Below are 16,907 nucleotides of genomic sequence, written 5' to 3'. Positions count from 1 at the left end.
ATAGTAGCTGCGCAGCGCAAATTATTTGGGAAAAGTACAATATATATATATATATATATATATATAGTGTACTTTTCCCAAATAATTTGCGCTGCACACATTTTATGCTATAGGGCCTCTGATTAAAATGAAAAAAAATATAATAAATAAAAAAATATATATATAAAATGTACTTTCTCCAAACATTTGCGCTGCACACATAGCATCTGACACAAGAATGTGCAACACCCACCATTTTATTCTCTATATTAAAAACCAACCCCTGCATGTTTACACATAGGCCCCGCCCACTATGACCTCTCCTAGGGGACCACTTTGAGCGATCATCAGCATGATGCATCCAATACATAAGGAGGGGAGGGGCGGGATTTATTGTCACACTAGAAAAAGCCTCTAAAGCACCGGGGAGCATCTACGAGGCGTGGAACGCACAACCCGGAAAGTCAGGGGCGTTCAGGATGCCTTGTGAAACGCACAAACCGGAAGTAGGTTTCTCCAGGCCGCCCAGTGGTACGCACAACCTAGAAGTAGGTTTCGCCAGGCTGCCCAGTGGTACGCACAACCCGGAAGTAGGTTTATCCAGGCAGTCTAGTGGAACGCACAACCCGGAACTTTGATCCCGTGGACCGCAAATACCGGAAGTGTATGAGCTGGAAGCAGGAAGTGATCTCTCAGTGGGATTTTTTTTGTGTGTGTGTGGTTTCCATGTGATAAGGAGAGGAGAGCAGGGGGACCCCCAGTGCAGGTGACTGGCTGTCTTATCATCATCATCATCCTCATCTCCACCCATCATCACACTGTCTGCACATCAGTCAGCTGGACAATCGTCCCCATCACCTCCACACCAGCTGCAATCCCCAATCAGGCTGACACACACCTTCCTGTGGGTCACTATGCAGTGAGAAGCTCAGAGACCCACCACCCTGCTCCCTGAATGTACAGCAGCTTTGACAGTGACATATTGCAGACACTGGGAGCTCATTAAGCCTGATGAGGGGTGGAGCTGAGCCGTGACATCTGATTGGCCAACTCCACCCTGGCGACAGGCGGGGAGGAACTCCGTACACAGTCGTGTTGTAATTTCTGGGTGGAGGAAGGGAAGACGGGGCATACAGGGTCCGATATTGGGGGAGGGGGGGTCTGCTTCTCCCGAACATGCTGGCTCCCTGGCTGTCACTTTAATCTGAAGGCTTCAGTAGGTGGTGCAGTTATTCAGATCCGCAGTTGTGACTTCACTTGCTGCATGCTTTGTTCTGGCTCTGTCGTCCTAGAAATGTCTGCTGACAGCCAGGCGAGGCTGCATTTTTTTGAAGGAGGTCAGTAATGGCCGCCCCATTGTCTCATCCGCTGTGTGTGTTATACAGGTCACTGCCGGAGCCCCGCTGCCCCCCGCGCCGACCATGGATGCCGAGCGGAGTCCGGTGACGGAGGACATTATCAGCCTCACCCTGGAGATCGTCCACCTGCTGACTGGAGAGGTGAGGGGCCCCCCTTCATCTGTGCTGATGTGATTGGTGGAGGGGATTGTGGGCGGAGAGTTGTGGATAGAAGGTATAGTCGTCTTCTCCAGCTGGTCACCAGGGGGTTGTCTTTTGGTGTAAACATGGTTCACATCTATTGGCTGGAGACCTCTTGTTGAGGGTGGAGTTTGGCTACCCATTGTTGGTGAGTCCGACCATTTATCTTTGGGGCTTCCAATGCCAGAGACTGGGCTCCATTTACACAGAGAGATACAGGAGTGTACCCAGGGCTGAGCACAAGGGCCCTAGAATTACTGGAGTTCACAGGTCTGTCTGGAGCCCCAGGAGTGCACAGTGGCTGTCGGGAGCACACAGTGGCTGTCGGGAGCCCCGGGAGTGCACAGGGCCCATTGGAGCCCCAGGAGTGCACAGTGCTCACTGGAGCCCCAGGAGTCACTGGAGAGCACAGGGCTCACTGGAAAGCACAGTGCTCACTGGAGCCCCAGGAGTGCACAAGGCGCACTGAAGACACAGGAGGGCACGGATCTCTGGAGCCCTAGGGGGGGCACGGGTCTCTCTGGAGCCCCAGGGGGGCACGGGTCTCTCTGGAGCCCCAGGGGGGCACGGGGCTGTCTGGAGCCCCAGGGGGGCACGGGGCTCACTGCAGCCCCAGGAGGGTACAGGGCTCACTGCAGCCCCAGGAGGGCACAGGGCTCACTGGAAACACAGGGGTGTTGTTTTTCCTGGTGTATTGTGTCTGGATATGCTCTCATTTATTCAGGTCTTGATATATCTAGTTGTAGTCGGTCACATTCAACTAGACTTGTGTAACGTCGAATTCGTTTTGTACCTTCTCTGAGCTGTTTCTTCAGTTTCAATGAGTGTCGAGAAAATACCCCAACATTTGTATCCTCACAGGTAGCACCAACACCCTGATCCAATTACAATGGAACGTTTCAAGGCAGATGTTGTTTGTCCAAGACCAAAATGGTATGGTGTGAAAATCGTGGAACCCTGCATCCTAGTTACATAAGTCCTCGGTGTCGGGAAGGCTTCGTAGATGTTAGTTCTTATGAATTGTCAAATTGGAAGGGTAGAAATGTTCAAATGACACCATCTATGAAAGCCTGATGGTGTGGAAGGCCCCCCATCCCTGTTCAATGATGGTTGTTCCAGTTTGACCTAGATGGCCTCTTTTACTCCTCTTGTGAACCAGTTGTCCTCTCTGTCCAAAATGTGCACTTCACTATCTTCGAAGAATTCTCTAAGGTTTCAGTAGGCTGATGAGTCTTGGCCTGTAGAATTTGCTCTTCTGTGTCGAGCCATTCTGTTTGGACAGTCAACATCTGCCTTGACACATTCCATGGAGATTGTAGGAAGACTGCTGAGTTTTCACCTGTTGACTTGGCTATTCTATGTTGGACCATTATTTTTGAACAGTCAACGTTTGCCTTGACACATTCCATGGAGACTGTAAATAGACTGCCGAATCATGACCCGTAGATTTGGCCCTTCTGCCTTGAGGTATTCTTTTTGGAAGTCCACATCTGCCTTGACACATTCCGTGGTGATTGTTGGAAGATTGCTGAGTCTTGACCTGTAGAATTGGCCTTTCTATGTTTGTCCATTCTTGAACATTCAACATTTGCCTTGAAACGTTCTATGGAGATTGTAAGATGACTGATGAGTCTTGACCCTTCTTCTTTGAGGCATTCTTTTTGGAAGTCAACATCTGCCTTGACCCAATCCATGGTGAGTGTGGGAAGACTACTGAGTCTTGACCTGTAGACTTGGCCCTTCTATGTTGAACAATCTTTCTTGGACCTTGAACATCTGCCTTGACAAATTCCATGGTAATGGTAGGAAGACTGTTGAGTCTTGACCTGTTGCCTTGGCCCTTCTATGTTGGGCTATTCTTCTTGGTCCGTCAACATCTGCCTTGACACATTCCATGGTGATTGTAGGAAGACTGTTGTGTCTTGACCTGTAGACTTGGCCCTTCTATGTTGGGCTATTCTTCTTGGACAGTCAACGTCTGCCTTGACACATTCCATGAAGACTGTAAGAAGACTGCCGAATCATGACCCGTAGACTTGGCCCTTCTGCCTTGAGGTATTCTTTTTGGAAGTCCACATCTGCCTTGACACATTCCATGGTTGTTGTAAGGAGACAGATGAGTCTTGACCTGTTGATGTGGCCCTTCCATGTTGGGTCATTCTTCTTGGACAGTCCACATCTGCCTTGACACATTCCGTGGTGATGGTAGGAAGACTTCTCAGTCTTTACCTGTAGACTTGGCCCTTCTACGTTGAGTCATTCTTTGTGGACAGTCAATATCTGCCTTGAAACATTCCATAGTGATTGTAGAAAGACTGCTGTGTTTTGACCTGTAGACTTGGCCCTTTTAGATTGGGATATTCTTCTTGGTCAGTCAATATCTGCCTTGACACATTCCATGGTGATTGTAGGAAGACTGCTGAGTCTTGACCTGTAGACTTGGCCCTTCTACGTTGAGTCATTCTTTGTGGACAGTCAATATCTGCCTTGACACATTCCATGGTGATTGTAGGAAGACTGCTGTGTTTTGACCTGTAGACTTGGCCCTTCTATGTTGGGCTATTCTTCTTGGTCAGTCAACATCTGCCCTGACACATTCCATGGTGATTGTAGGAAGACTGTTGAGTCTTGACCTGTAGACTTGGCCCTTCTATGTTGAACAATCTTTCTTGGACCTTTAACACCTGCCTTGACAAATTCCATGGAAATGGTATTAAGACTTATCAGTCTTCAGACAGTCAATATCTGCCTTGAAACATTCCATGATGATTGTAGGAAGACTGTTGAGTCTTGACCTGTTGACTTGATCCTTTTATGTTGGGCTATTCTTCTTGGATAGTCAACATCTGCCTTGACCCATTCCATGGCGATTGTAGAAAGACTGCTGTGTTTTGACCTGTAGACTTAGACCTTCTATGTTGGGTCATTCTTCTTGGAAAGTCAGCTTCTGTCTTGAAAAATTCCATGATGATTGGATGAAGGATTCTCTGCTACCTGTGTGGATATAAATGCTGGTGTATTCTCCCAAACTCATTAAAACTGAAGAGGTTGCTTGGAAAATCTGCAAAAAATCAACATTACAGAACAAGTCCAGTGGAATGGGATTAACTACTACAAGGTTGTATATTGTGTTCATAATGTCCTAAGGTAAGGAATGGTCAGAGTTCTGGACAAAAATCGTTGTAATGTTTCAATATGTGAATGGTTTGGTTTTTGATCTTTGTACTTCAGCCCTATAACATGTAATGTCACCTTTTACCATTTAGGATTATGGAGTGGTGAGGAAGTCTGGCAAGAGTGGTGTAGCCAACAGCAGCTCCCGGGTCATTCAACCGGTGCTCTGCTCACTGACACGGGACATGGAAAATGACAAAAAGATCCTCGAGGTCTCCAACAAGATCATTCACCTGTTGACAGGAGAGGTGAGCGGTGCCGGGCATTCTGGGACATTCTCCAATAACAGACAAGGACCGTGTCTGGATGGTGACTGCATTATTGTATGTGGAGGTGACGGGCTGTTTTCTCTATGCAGGTTTGGAAGTTTTTGGGTCACGCGGCTTCGTACAGCGACCCAACGACGGAGAGGCACCAGACCGTCACTACTCTGGGTAAGCGGGTGGAGATGGAGAACCAAAAAACATAGGATGCTTACCTTAACACAAGGGGTTGATGACAGTCCTGGAGGTCCTATGAGGTCAGAAGAAATAACTAGAATGATACTACCTGAATGATTGCATTCTAGGGTGCATAGTGCCCCTGGGGTTGGTATTTGTAATCTTTTCAGTTACAGTGAAGGAAATGCGTATTTGCTCCCCTGCTGATGTTGAATGTTTGTCCACTCACAAAGAAATGATCGGTCTAAAAATCGAATGTTCGGTGTATTGTAACACTGAGAGACAGAATAGCAACAACAAATTCAGCAGAAATGCATGTCTAACAAATGATGACTGATCTGTATGTTCATGAGGGAAATAAGTATTTGATCCCCTATCATTCAGCAGGATTTCTGGCTACCAGGTGTCTTTCATACACGTAACAAGCTGAGATTAGAAGCAGTCTCTTAACCTCCCTAGCGGTATGATTATTTCATATTTTTGGTGCTGAAAGCGGTACCATTATTTTGCATGGAAATATGTAGTTTTTTTATTGTAGGCTGTAATTTTTAGGAATAACTCACTGAAATCTGTCTGAACAATATTCTAAATCATACATTTAATTCAATAATATAATGAAAGCAAAAACACTGAAATTTGAAATATAGCGCCAAGTTCGCACATCGCTGACCAAAGTCGCAAAATTGTTTTCAGTGTCTAATGACGAATTTCTCCACGAATCATCACTCAATTCTGCAAGTGGTTCTGATTTACTATCGCTGTTCTCTAGCTGATCTAAACCTGCTTTTAACCTAAAGGGACACTTTTTGGATGCCATGGACTTTTCTATGTTTCCAGGCAGAAAGAACAATCAAAATGCAGACGGGACAGGACAAAGCACTAGGGACAAAATGTATGTGAAATGGGTTGAAACAGCAATGTTTTACTATGTAAAATCGTTTTGAAAAAAATGACATTTTTTTTAAATTTTCAAATTTCCCGCCGCCGACGGCGCCCGTACGTCCCGACGTCAGAGGGACCGGAACACAGGAGGCGCATGCCGGCATCTCCTGGAGGAGATGGCTGGGGACGCTGCAGGGGACACATCGCGGGAGCCAAGGACAAGGTAAGTGCTGCAGGGACTCCCTATACAGCGCTGCATGGTAAGCCTGAGTGTAGCTCGGGGTTACCGCTTTTGGTATAGACATTTTACCCCGAGCTACACTCGGGAATACCGTTAGGGAGGTTAAAGGGAGTGCTGCTAATCTCATTGTGTTACCTGTATAAAAGACACCTGTCCACAGGAGCAATCAAACGATCAGATTCCAAACTCTCCACCGTGGCAAAGACCAATGAGCTGTCCAAGGATGTCAGGGACAAGATTGTAGACCTACACAAGGCTGGACTGGGCTGCCAAACTATCGCCAAGCAGCTTGGTGAGAAGGTGACAACAGTTGGTGCAATCATTCACAAATGGAAGAAACACAAAACAAGTCTCAGTCTCCCTAGGTCTGGTGCACCATGCAAGATCTCACCTCGTGGAGTGTCAATGATCATGAGAACAGTGAGGAATCACCCCAGAACTACACGTGAGGATCTTGTCAATGATCTCCAGGCAGCTGGGACCACAGTCACCAAGAAAACAATTGGTAACACACTACGATGACAAGGATTGAAATCCTGCAGTGCCCGCAAGGTCCCTCTGCTCAAGAAAGCACATGTCCAGGCCCATCTGAAGTTTGCCACTGAACATCTGAATGATGCAGAGGAGGACTGGTTGAAAGTGTTGTGGTCAGATGAGACCAAAATCCAGCTCTTTGACATCAACTCAACTCACTGTGTTTGGAGGAGGAGGAATGCTGCCTGTGACCCCAAGAACACCATCCCAACTGTGAAACATGGTGGTGGAAACATTCTGCTTTGGGGGTGTTTTTCTGCTAAGGGGACAGGACAACTGCACCGCATCAAAGGGACGATGGACGGGGCAATGTACCATCAAATCTTGGGTGAGAACCTTCTTCCTCAGCCAGGGCATTGAAAATGGGTCGTGGATGGGTGTTCCAGCATGACAATGAACCAAAACACACGGCCAAGGCAACAAAGGAGTGGCCTAGCCAGTCTCCAGACCTTCATCCGATTGAAAATCTGTGGAGGGAGCTGAAAGTTCGAGTTGCCAAATGTCATCCACCAAACCTTAATGACTTGGAGAGGATCTGCCAAGAGGAGTGGGCCAAAATCCTTCCCGAGATGTGTGCGAACCTGGGGGCTAACTCCAGGAAACGTCTGACCTCTGTGATTGCCAACAAGGAATTGGCCACCAAGTACTAAGTCATGTTTTGTGAAGGGGATCAAATCCTTATTTCCCTCATGAACATACAAATCAGTCATTTGTTAGACATGCATTTCTGCTGAATTTGTTGTTGCTATTCTGTCTCTCAGTGTTATAATACACCGAACATTCGATTTTTAGACCGATCGTTTCTTTGTGAGTGGGCAAACATTCAACATCAGCAGGGGAGCAAATATACATTTCCTTCACTGTATTTATACAGGAGTAAAGACATAATGGGAGGCAGACTGCTGGAGTCAAACAGTGCTCGTTGGCTGGCGCTGGTGTCACATTTATTGGGAGCCACTGTCAATCGCCAGGTAGGGGTGGCATGTCTGCTTATAGAGTTTATGGGTTGGTTACACTTTAAACCAGGGTTTCTCAACTAGGAACCCTAGGGTTCCTCCAGAGGTTGCTCGGGGTTCCTTGAGCAATGGGCAATATCTGCCTCTCAGATAACTTCCCACTGACACCATTGATCTTTTTAGCTATCTGTAAGGGGGGAATACTTCCCAATGACCACAAGTGTAAGGATCATTCTTCGCACTGACCATCACAATAATGTATCACGAGTTGTAGTCATTTTTACCATGGGTTCCTTTAGACCGGAAAGTTATTTCAAGGGTTCCTCTGCATTGAAAAGGTTGAGAAAGGCTGCTTTAAACCAACTTTCTCATCTCTCACAAACAGATTCCTCCAAATTTTGCCAATCTGAAACAACGAAAAACGATATTAAGGAAGAGGTTGCGTCAGGTCAAAAGAGGGGCCTTCCAGAAAATGGTGTTCTGATACTCGAAGGAAATAAAAATGATGTGATTGGGGAGGATGCCATGTCTGGTGAAGGAGAGCCATTCACGAGTGGCGACGTTTCTACAACCATGGACTACGTTGAAGACACATCTGATGATAAGGAGATGGTGATATCACACGATGAACAGAATGCTGTCCCTAGAGATAGTTCTACACCACGAGATCATGGGCAACATAAGTTTAACCATGTTAAGGATGAACTGGTTGGTGGAAGGGGAGGAACTCTTCCATGTGCGCTGAGTACACCAGGTTCAGCTTCTCATGTGAAGGAGGAACGGTCTACTGAAGAAGTACATCTCCCAGACGTCGACGTCTATAAACACACAGGCGTGCAATTCACAGCCCACATCAAGGCAGAAGCCCCCATGTATGAAGAAGGTGGGCCCACCGATGGCGACCTTTACGCACAGACGGATTATACTGTCCCGGAAACAGATGACGACAGCGGCCCCGAGATTGATACAAGGCAAAGGCTAGAAGCTCCTTCCGTAGCGATCCCCCAGTACAACGGAACGATTTACAGTCAGCCATTTCTTCCCCAGATAACCGTGACCGTAGACGGAACGCACCAGTGCTCCCAGTGCCAGAAGCTGTTCACCAGGAACTCGGACCTGCTGAAGCATCAGAGGGTCCACCAACGATCACAGTCCATTATATGCACAGAGTGCGGCAAGAGCTTCACCAAGAAGTCGCTGTACGTACGCCACCAAAGAATCCACACGGGCGAAAAGCCATTTTCGTGCGGCGACTGCGGGAAATGTTTCGCCGTCAGCGCTCACCTCACCACCCATCAGAGGATCCACACTGGGGAAAAGCCCTTCGTGTGCGCCGACTGCGGAAAGAGCTTCAACCAAAAGGCGTCGCTTATAAAACACCGGCGGACGCACACCGGAGAGAAACCTTTTGTTTGTTCTGTGTGCGGGAAGTGTTTTACGAGCAGCGCGAATCTCACCCTACACCAGCGGGTTCACACTGGGGAGAAGCCCTATTCGTGCACGGTGTGCGGCAAAAGTTTTCGGAGCAGCCCAAACCTCATATCGCACCAGAGGATTCACACGGGTGAAAAGCCGTACTCCTGCTCCGTCTGCAACAAATTTTTCACTAATAGCTCCGTCCTGGTCCGACACCAGAGGACGCACACGGGGGAGAAGCCATATTTGTGTTCAGAGTGCGGGAAGGGCTTCACCCGCAACTCGCTGCTCTTAAAACATCAGCTGATCCACCGAGGGCAGAGGCCGTACGCTTGTACTTGATAGCCCAAGGGCTTTATTTTTCAATGAATCCATCAAACATTTCTCTATAGGCTTAGGAATGTGCAAAAAAAGTAAAAAAAAATATATATATCTCAGGAGCCAAGGCGCCAAACATTTTTAGAAGCCTTTTCCATCAGTTTCCGCAAAGTGCAATTTCTTCTGCACCCGAAGAATTGTTACACAAATATGACCTTCCTCATACAGGACTACAGTTTGCTGATGTCGGGGGGGGCTCAAAAAGATCCCATCAAAGCATCTGTCGATAAAAACGAAAAACCGGCCTGGATTTATCTCCTCTATGTAGAAGGCCTTCATCCTAGAGTGGTTTCGAAAGTCAAAGGTATCTTGCCAAGACCGGCTGTGTGGTGGCATGTCAAGAGGCGAAAAACCTGCGCATACGGAAAGGGACCTGATATGTAAACTTCCCTGATGCAGTATTTCAGTATAATAAAGTATATTGGAATTTTGTACATTGAACGTTCATGGTGGATTCCAGTGTTTGAGTAGTCCTTTGGATGCATTTCTCTTTTTATTTTATTTTTTTGTTACGTTTTCAGTGTTATATGCCATTAAAGTGACTTGTTAGGTTTTCAAAACGTTCCCACTGCCAGCCTCCTATAGTAAAGATATCATACTCATCACTCTATGGTGTCCCATGTCTCCTACCTCCCCTCCGTTCCCTGTAATAGAAGAGGTATTATACCCCCCTCTCCGTGTCTCCTACCTCCCCACCGTTCCCTGTAATAGAAGAGGTATTATATTCCCATCTCCGGTGTCCCGTGTCTCCTAACTCCCCTCCGTTCCCTGTAATAGAAGAGGTATTATATTCCCATCTCCGGTGTACCGTGTCTCCTACCTCCCCTCCGTTCTCTGTAATAGAAGAGGTATTATACTCCCCTCTCCAGTGTACCGTGTCTCCTACCTCCCCTCCGTTCTCTGTAATAGAAGAGGTATTATACTCCCCTCTCCGGTGTACCGTGTCTCCTACCTCCCCTCCGTTCTCTGTAATAGAAGAGGTATTATACTCCCCTCTCTGGTGTTATAGAGAATGGAGGGGAGGTAGGAGACACGGGACACCGGAGAGGGGAGTATAATACCTCTTCTATTACAGAGAACGGAGGGGAGGTAGGAGACACAGGACTTCTATTACAGGGAACGGAGGGGAGGTAGGAGACACGGGACACCGGAGAGGGGGGTATAATACATCTTCTATTACAGGGAATAGAGGGGAGGTAGGAGACACGGGACACCAGAGAGGGGAGTATAATACCTTTTCTATTACAGGGAACGGAGGGGAGGTAGGAGACACGGGACACTGGAGAGGGGAGTATAATACCTCTAATATTACAGGGAATGGAGGGGAGGTAGGAGACGCAGGACTTCTGTTACAGAGAATGGAGGGGAGGTAGGAGACACAGGACTTCTATTAGAGGGAATGGAAGGGAGGTAGGAGACACGGGACACCGGAGAGGGGAGTATAATACCTCTTCTATTACAGCGAATGGAAGGGAGGTAGGAGACAGGACACCGGAGAGGGGAGTATAATACCTCCTTCTATTACAGGGAATAGAGGCGAGGTAGGAGACACAGGACTTCTATTACAGGGAATGGAGGGGAGGTAGGAGACACGGGACACCAGAGAGGGGAGTATAATACCTCTTATATTACAGTGAACGGAGGGGAGGTAGGAGATACAGGACACCGGAGAGGGGGGTATAATACCTCTTCTATTACAGGGAACGGAGGGAAGGTAGGAGACACGGGACACCGGAGAGGGGAGTATAATACCTCTTCTATTACAGGGAATGGAGGGGAGGTAGGAGACACAGGACACCGGAGAGGGGAGTATAATACCTCTTCTATTACAGGAATGGAGGGGAGGTAGGTGACACAGGCTAATGATAAGGTGTGTATGATACCTCTTCTATTACAGGGAGTTGGCAATGGAATTTTTTTTGTTTTCTTTAGAGAACTGTCTGGATATTGCCATTGAACCTAATCTAAAATATGAAACTGATTTTATGGCTCCAACTGTCCTTGTGTTTGAATTGCATACCATGTATCTATATCTTTCAGATGTGGATAAGCAATATCTGAGCAGTTAGGAGGTGTGATCTCAAGGAAAAAAGTTGAGCAAAGAGTTGAGGTTCTCTTTTGGTCCTCTTTACAGCAAACAATGGTGGAAATGCCTACAAATGCAGCAGTTCAGCCCTAGTCTGGTCAAGGAGCCCAATGGCGGCAAGTACTGGCCACACTGCTGATGTTTGAATGGAACACTTCAATCCAATCAATGGGGCTAACAGACTGTTAGTGGGTCATGTATAGCACTTAGAGCTATCGGCCTGATTATTGTATAATATTATTGGCTGAAGCAGTAGTGACTCCCCATTTAGTATGTAGAAAGCTCAAATTTCAACATGTGCAACAAGCCGGACATAACATTGTAGATGAATGGATGGGCCTAGCTTAACAATTGGATTACCACCAGGCTTTTTAGCTATTTGTACATCCTAGACATTGGGAACTCATTCTTCCTTTTCCAGATCATCAGGTCCATCACCGTTCCAGTGTATCCATTGACAGCTCCATGTATGTTGACATATAGAATGACTCCCGAACTAACTCTGCCTCAACGTCTCTTCTACAACTCAGACAACATTGCACTTAGTGTTTTCATTCTATTCGTTGAATGTATTTTATTGATTTGTATTGTTTCACAAATTTTCTTTCTAATAAAAAAAAGAAGGAAAAACTGGTGGTGGTTGGCTGTCCTTATTAGTATCTGATCAACCATACATGGTGCAGTCATGTGAAGACCACACAATACATCTAAGGTCCTGTGTCAACAGGCTTTTGTTTGCTTCAAGCGGTATTTTAATTCCTATTCAAATCTATAAGAATGCAAATCCTACTTGAAGGAGGTCCACTGCAGGTCAAAAGCACCTGCCACTGAAATCCGATTTAATCCCAGCAGTTCCTCAAACTGATACTAGCTAAAAACCCAACAGCACAGGCCCTAATACTACTCGAGTTATAAACAGCCCTATTGTCAGTTTATTACAGACTTTGACAACTTCAAGGGTCATTGTGCCCAAAAGCAACAAACTGGGGGGTGGTGCTCCGTGTCCGACTTCCTGGACTGGTTGTCTATATCCAATCTCCACATCTTCCGGTTTCCTCCTGGTGGATGTCCATCTTGTACACTACTTGGCTGAGTTCCAAGATTGGTTGTCTACATGTACATCTTCACTCTGTGTGGGAAAATTCCTGTTTCCTCCTTGTGGATGTCCGTCCCAGACATTGCTTGGTTGGGTTCCAGGACCGGTTGTCTACATGGTCATCGACACTTGTGGGAAAATACCTGTTTCCTCCCGGTGGATATCCATCCCAGACACTGCTCGGTTGGCTTCCAGGACTGGTTTTCTACATGTCCATCGCCACTCGGTATGGGGAAACTCCTGTTGTCTCCCCATGGATTTGCATCCCAGACACTGCTTAAATGGGTTCCAGGACTGGTTGCCTACAGGTCCATCTCCACTTGGTGTGGGATAATTCCTGTTTCCTCCCTGTGGATGTCCATCCCAGACGTTGGTTGATTGGATTCCTGGACTGGTTGTCTACATGTCCACCTCCACTTGGTGTGGGAAAAGTTCTGTTTCCCCCTGGTGGGTGTGCATGCCAGAAACTGTTTTGTTGTGTTCCAGGACTGGTTGCCTACATATCCATCACCACTTGGTGTGAGAAAATTCCTCTTTCCTCCCTTTGGATATCCATCCCAGACACTGCTTTGTTGGGTTCCAGGACTGGTTGTCTACATGTCCATCTCCACTTTGTGGGAGAGTTCCAGCTTCCTGCTGGTGGATGTCCAAATCAGACAATGCTTGGGTGGGCACTTTCTATAGATAATAGAGGTCTTGGGTAATTTGAGTGTGCACCCTATGCTTTTCAACCTGGTATGTTTTATGTACAACTTCCTTTAAAGCTGCAGTCCATGCTGACAGCTAAAAAACAGAAGTAGGTAAAAACTGTTCTTTATTGCAAAAAGATTTATTTGCATTTATTTATTTTTTTACTTGGTTACTTTTCTTCCTCATCGCACAGCTAGGTTTAAAGCTTCAGAATATGTATAATTCCCAACCTGCAGTCAGTGAGCTTCAACAGAGTTTGCGACGTTCACCAGCAAACCTTTCACGTACCTGGTGATGGAGGCCAATGGAGAGAGGGCTTCCCTTGTGGCTACGTTCCGGACTCCCCTGAGAGTGGGAGTCAGGCCCAAAGTTGCACAGGTCGCCTGTAGGAGTGCTGGTTGGTGGTCCACTCAGAAGCACAGCTGGTGCACGGAGATAGGTCTGCAGACAGGAGGCACCTGTGCGTGGTATGCAAGCCCTTCCGGGATTTAGATGTTTACTGGGTAGTCGGTTCAAGCCAAAGTCAGGTACCAGGTGGGAATCAGAGCAGACGTAGTCAGATGGGATAGCCGAGGTCATACACAGGGGAGCGAGAGAGAGAGTATCCGTAAACCAAGCTGAGGTCAGATCAGGGGTAAAGCAGAGTAGACAGGTCCAGGAGCAAGCCGAGTCGGTAACAGGAAATCACAAGTCAGAATCACAGGAACAGGGCACGGGGAGCTAGAGATCATCCAGCAACTTGAGGAAGTGATGAGCCTCCTTATAAAGGCCGTCTGGCACCAGACTGAGGCTGATGTGTACTTCTGCAGCCATGTAGCGTACTGGCAGAAATACCAGAACTTCCAGAACTTCTGCCGTGGACAGGACCCTGACAAAACCTGACAAGAAGTACCTAAAGTGCTGCTGGTTTCAGGAGCCTTTTGAGGAATCAAGCAGGAATCATCTTTATCTCAATGTCTGGATGTTTCTTGGACACAACATGAAGGTGGGGTGCTGAACCCAAATGTTAAGGAGAAGGGACTTGAAAGCCAGCTCATCTGGAGTACTGCGAAGAGTGTAGAAGGGTGCCACAAATTTGAGTTCAATAAATCTTTATTGCATAGGGAAAAAGGTTAGGAAAGACATCAATGCATTTCAGGGGCTCGAAACTGCTCCTTCATCAGGGTATGAATGCTGTAAATAATGGAAAAAGGATAAAAACAACAGATTGGGTACAAAACATGTTAATTCGGATCCAGGGGCGGACTGACCATTTGGAAACTTGGGCACTGCCCGAGGGCCCGGGGTCAGTAGGGGGCCCCATGAGATGCCCCTGGTACTTTTTTCATAGGCTTTTTTGGGCAAGGACACAGGGGCCCCATGATCCCCTATTGCCCGGGGGCCCCATAAGTTGTCAGTCTGCCCTTGTTCGGATCATCTGGCTGACTCATACCTTCTACACGATTTGGACATTTCTTGGGGCTTTGTCTGAAAAAGTGGGCACAATGCCCTGAATATTCTTGGATTTTTGTAGTTGGACCTTAAGGGGGATCACATGGAAAATGCGAAATGGGGGGGATGGAAATAAGCTAAAGGTCACACAGAGGGTCACTCCACTCACCGCTGATATAGGTGGAGACTGGAGGGTGAAGTATTTTGGATTCTCCACTGGTGAGATATCTGCCATAATTGATGACTCTTATTCCTGTCTACCGTGGAGGTTTTTGTGTTCAAACCACTCCCTTTAAATTCTCTGCAATGTAAAATAATTAAAAATTCTGCAGGGGTTGTGGGTGCACCATGTAAGAGGCACAGCAGGGGCCCGGAGCAAAGCAGATATATCTGTCCTGTCAATCTATTGGGTTTGGGCATGGTGTACCAGGCTCTCCAGAGCTCACAAAGAAAAAAAAATCAAGCTTAAAAAAGATCAGCACCACAATGGGGAAAGCTATTTATTCAGCCAATATGGTGACACCTCGACAAGGCCTCTTTTTCAAGGTAACCCATCAGCAAAATATGAGGGGGAGATACTGGTCAAAAGGTATATAATATTTTGTTTCAGTTTGGTGTGGTGGCCGATCTTCTAGGTTCTAGGCTTTAAGCCCAATGGAACTTTAAATCAACTAAACACATTCCAAGTGCATTAAAACTAATGAAAGGTCTTTCTAAAGTAACCACAGCACGAGTGGAAAAGCCTGCCCTGCCATAGTCACCCTCTTATGTGCCAACTATGAAGAAAGTTAGCTGAAAAAAGTGTATTTGGTACAAACAGTCCAGTGTTGGTTGCCAATTCTGCCCTCATAGGAGCATGGCACTGGATGGCGGTGATGGTGGGTGGGTTTAATTAAGAAGTCAATTCTCCAGCGTTGCCAGGATATGGATAATCTATGGACTGTGGCAGTGGGGGGAATGAATTAAGAAGTCAATTCTCTAGCATTGGCAGGATGTGAAAAATCTTTGGACTGGACCGGTGGTGGTGGTGGTGAGGGGATGAATTAAGAAGTCAATTCTCTAGCCTTGGCAGGATGTAAAAAATCTTTGGACTGGACTGGTGGTGAAGATGGTGGTGGTGGTGAGGGGATGAATTAGGACGTTATTTCTCTAGCGTTGGCAGGATATGGATAGTCTATTGACTGGATTAGTGGTGAAGGTGGTGACGGGATGAATTAAGGAGTCAATTTTCTAGCCTTGACAGCATGTGAAAAATCTGTGGACTGTGCCAGTGGTGAAGATGGTGGTGGAATTGAGGAGATGAATTAAGACAGTAATTCTATAGCATTGGCAGGATATGGATAATCTATAAACTGGACTGGTGGTGGTGGTGCAGGGATGAATTGAGATTTTATTTCTTTAGCGTTGGCAGGATATGGATAATCTATGAACTGTACTGGTAGTGAAGGTGGTCAGGGGATGAATTAAGGAGTCAATTCTCTAGCCTTGGCAGCATGTAAAAAATCTTTGGACTGGACTGGTGGTAAAGATAGTGGTGGTGGTGAGAGGATGAATCAGGATGTTATTTCTCTAGCGTTTTCAGGATATGGATAATCTATTGACTGGATTGGTGGTGAGGGGATGAATTAAGGAGTCAATTCTCTAGCCTTGGCAGCATGTGAAAAATCTATGGACTGGACCGTGGCGAAGATGGTGGTGGAATTGAGATGAATTAAGATGGTAATTCTATAGCGTTGGCAGGAAATGGATAATCTATGGTCTGAACTGGTGGTGAGGGGATGAATTAAGGAGTCAATTCTCTAGCCTTGGCAGCATGTGAAAAATCTATGGACTGGAGGTGAAGATGGTGGTGGAACTGCTATGAATTAAGACGGTAATTCTATAGCGTTGGCAGGAAATGGATAATCTATGGTCTGGACTAGTGGTAAAGGTGGTGAGGGGGTGAACTAGTAAGTCAATTCTCTAGCCTTGGCAGCATGTGAAAAATCTATGGACTGGCCGGTGGTGAAGATGATGATGAGGGTGGTGGTGAGGGGATAAATTAACATGTTGTTGTTTATTTCTCT

The 16,907-nt window shown here is 46.6% G+C and overlaps 2 protein-coding genes across 2 annotated transcripts in view; one reads left to right on the top strand and one right to left on the bottom strand.

Moving 5' to 3' along the window:
• The window catches only part of LOC149453203 (uncharacterized), a 301,843-nt gene that overhangs the window by 100,378 nt on the left and 184,558 nt on the right, over positions 1-16,907 (bottom strand). The window lies entirely within an intron of this gene.
• Positions 536-9,979, top strand: LOC149453212 (uncharacterized). The gene is made up of 5 exons (XM_089688433.1): positions 536-745; positions 1,365-1,478; positions 4,784-4,939; positions 5,050-5,125; positions 8,130-9,979. Exons 2-5 carry the CDS (start codon positions 1,401-1,403, stop codon positions 9,500-9,502), a joined length of 1,683 nt encoding a protein of 560 aa, XP_089544559.1. The 5' UTR covers positions 536-745; positions 1,365-1,400; the 3' UTR covers positions 9,503-9,979.

This window comes from Staurois parvus, unplaced genomic scaffold (genome assembly GCF_062004578.1).
Source record: "Staurois parvus isolate SC_StPar_1 unplaced genomic scaffold, SC_StPar_1.0 ptg000449l, whole genome shotgun sequence".
Classification (NCBI taxonomy): Eukaryota; Metazoa; Chordata; class Amphibia; order Anura; family Ranidae; genus Staurois; species Staurois parvus.
The sequence above is the reverse complement of the archived record's forward strand: the minus strand, read 5'-3'. Positions and strand labels throughout refer to the sequence as shown.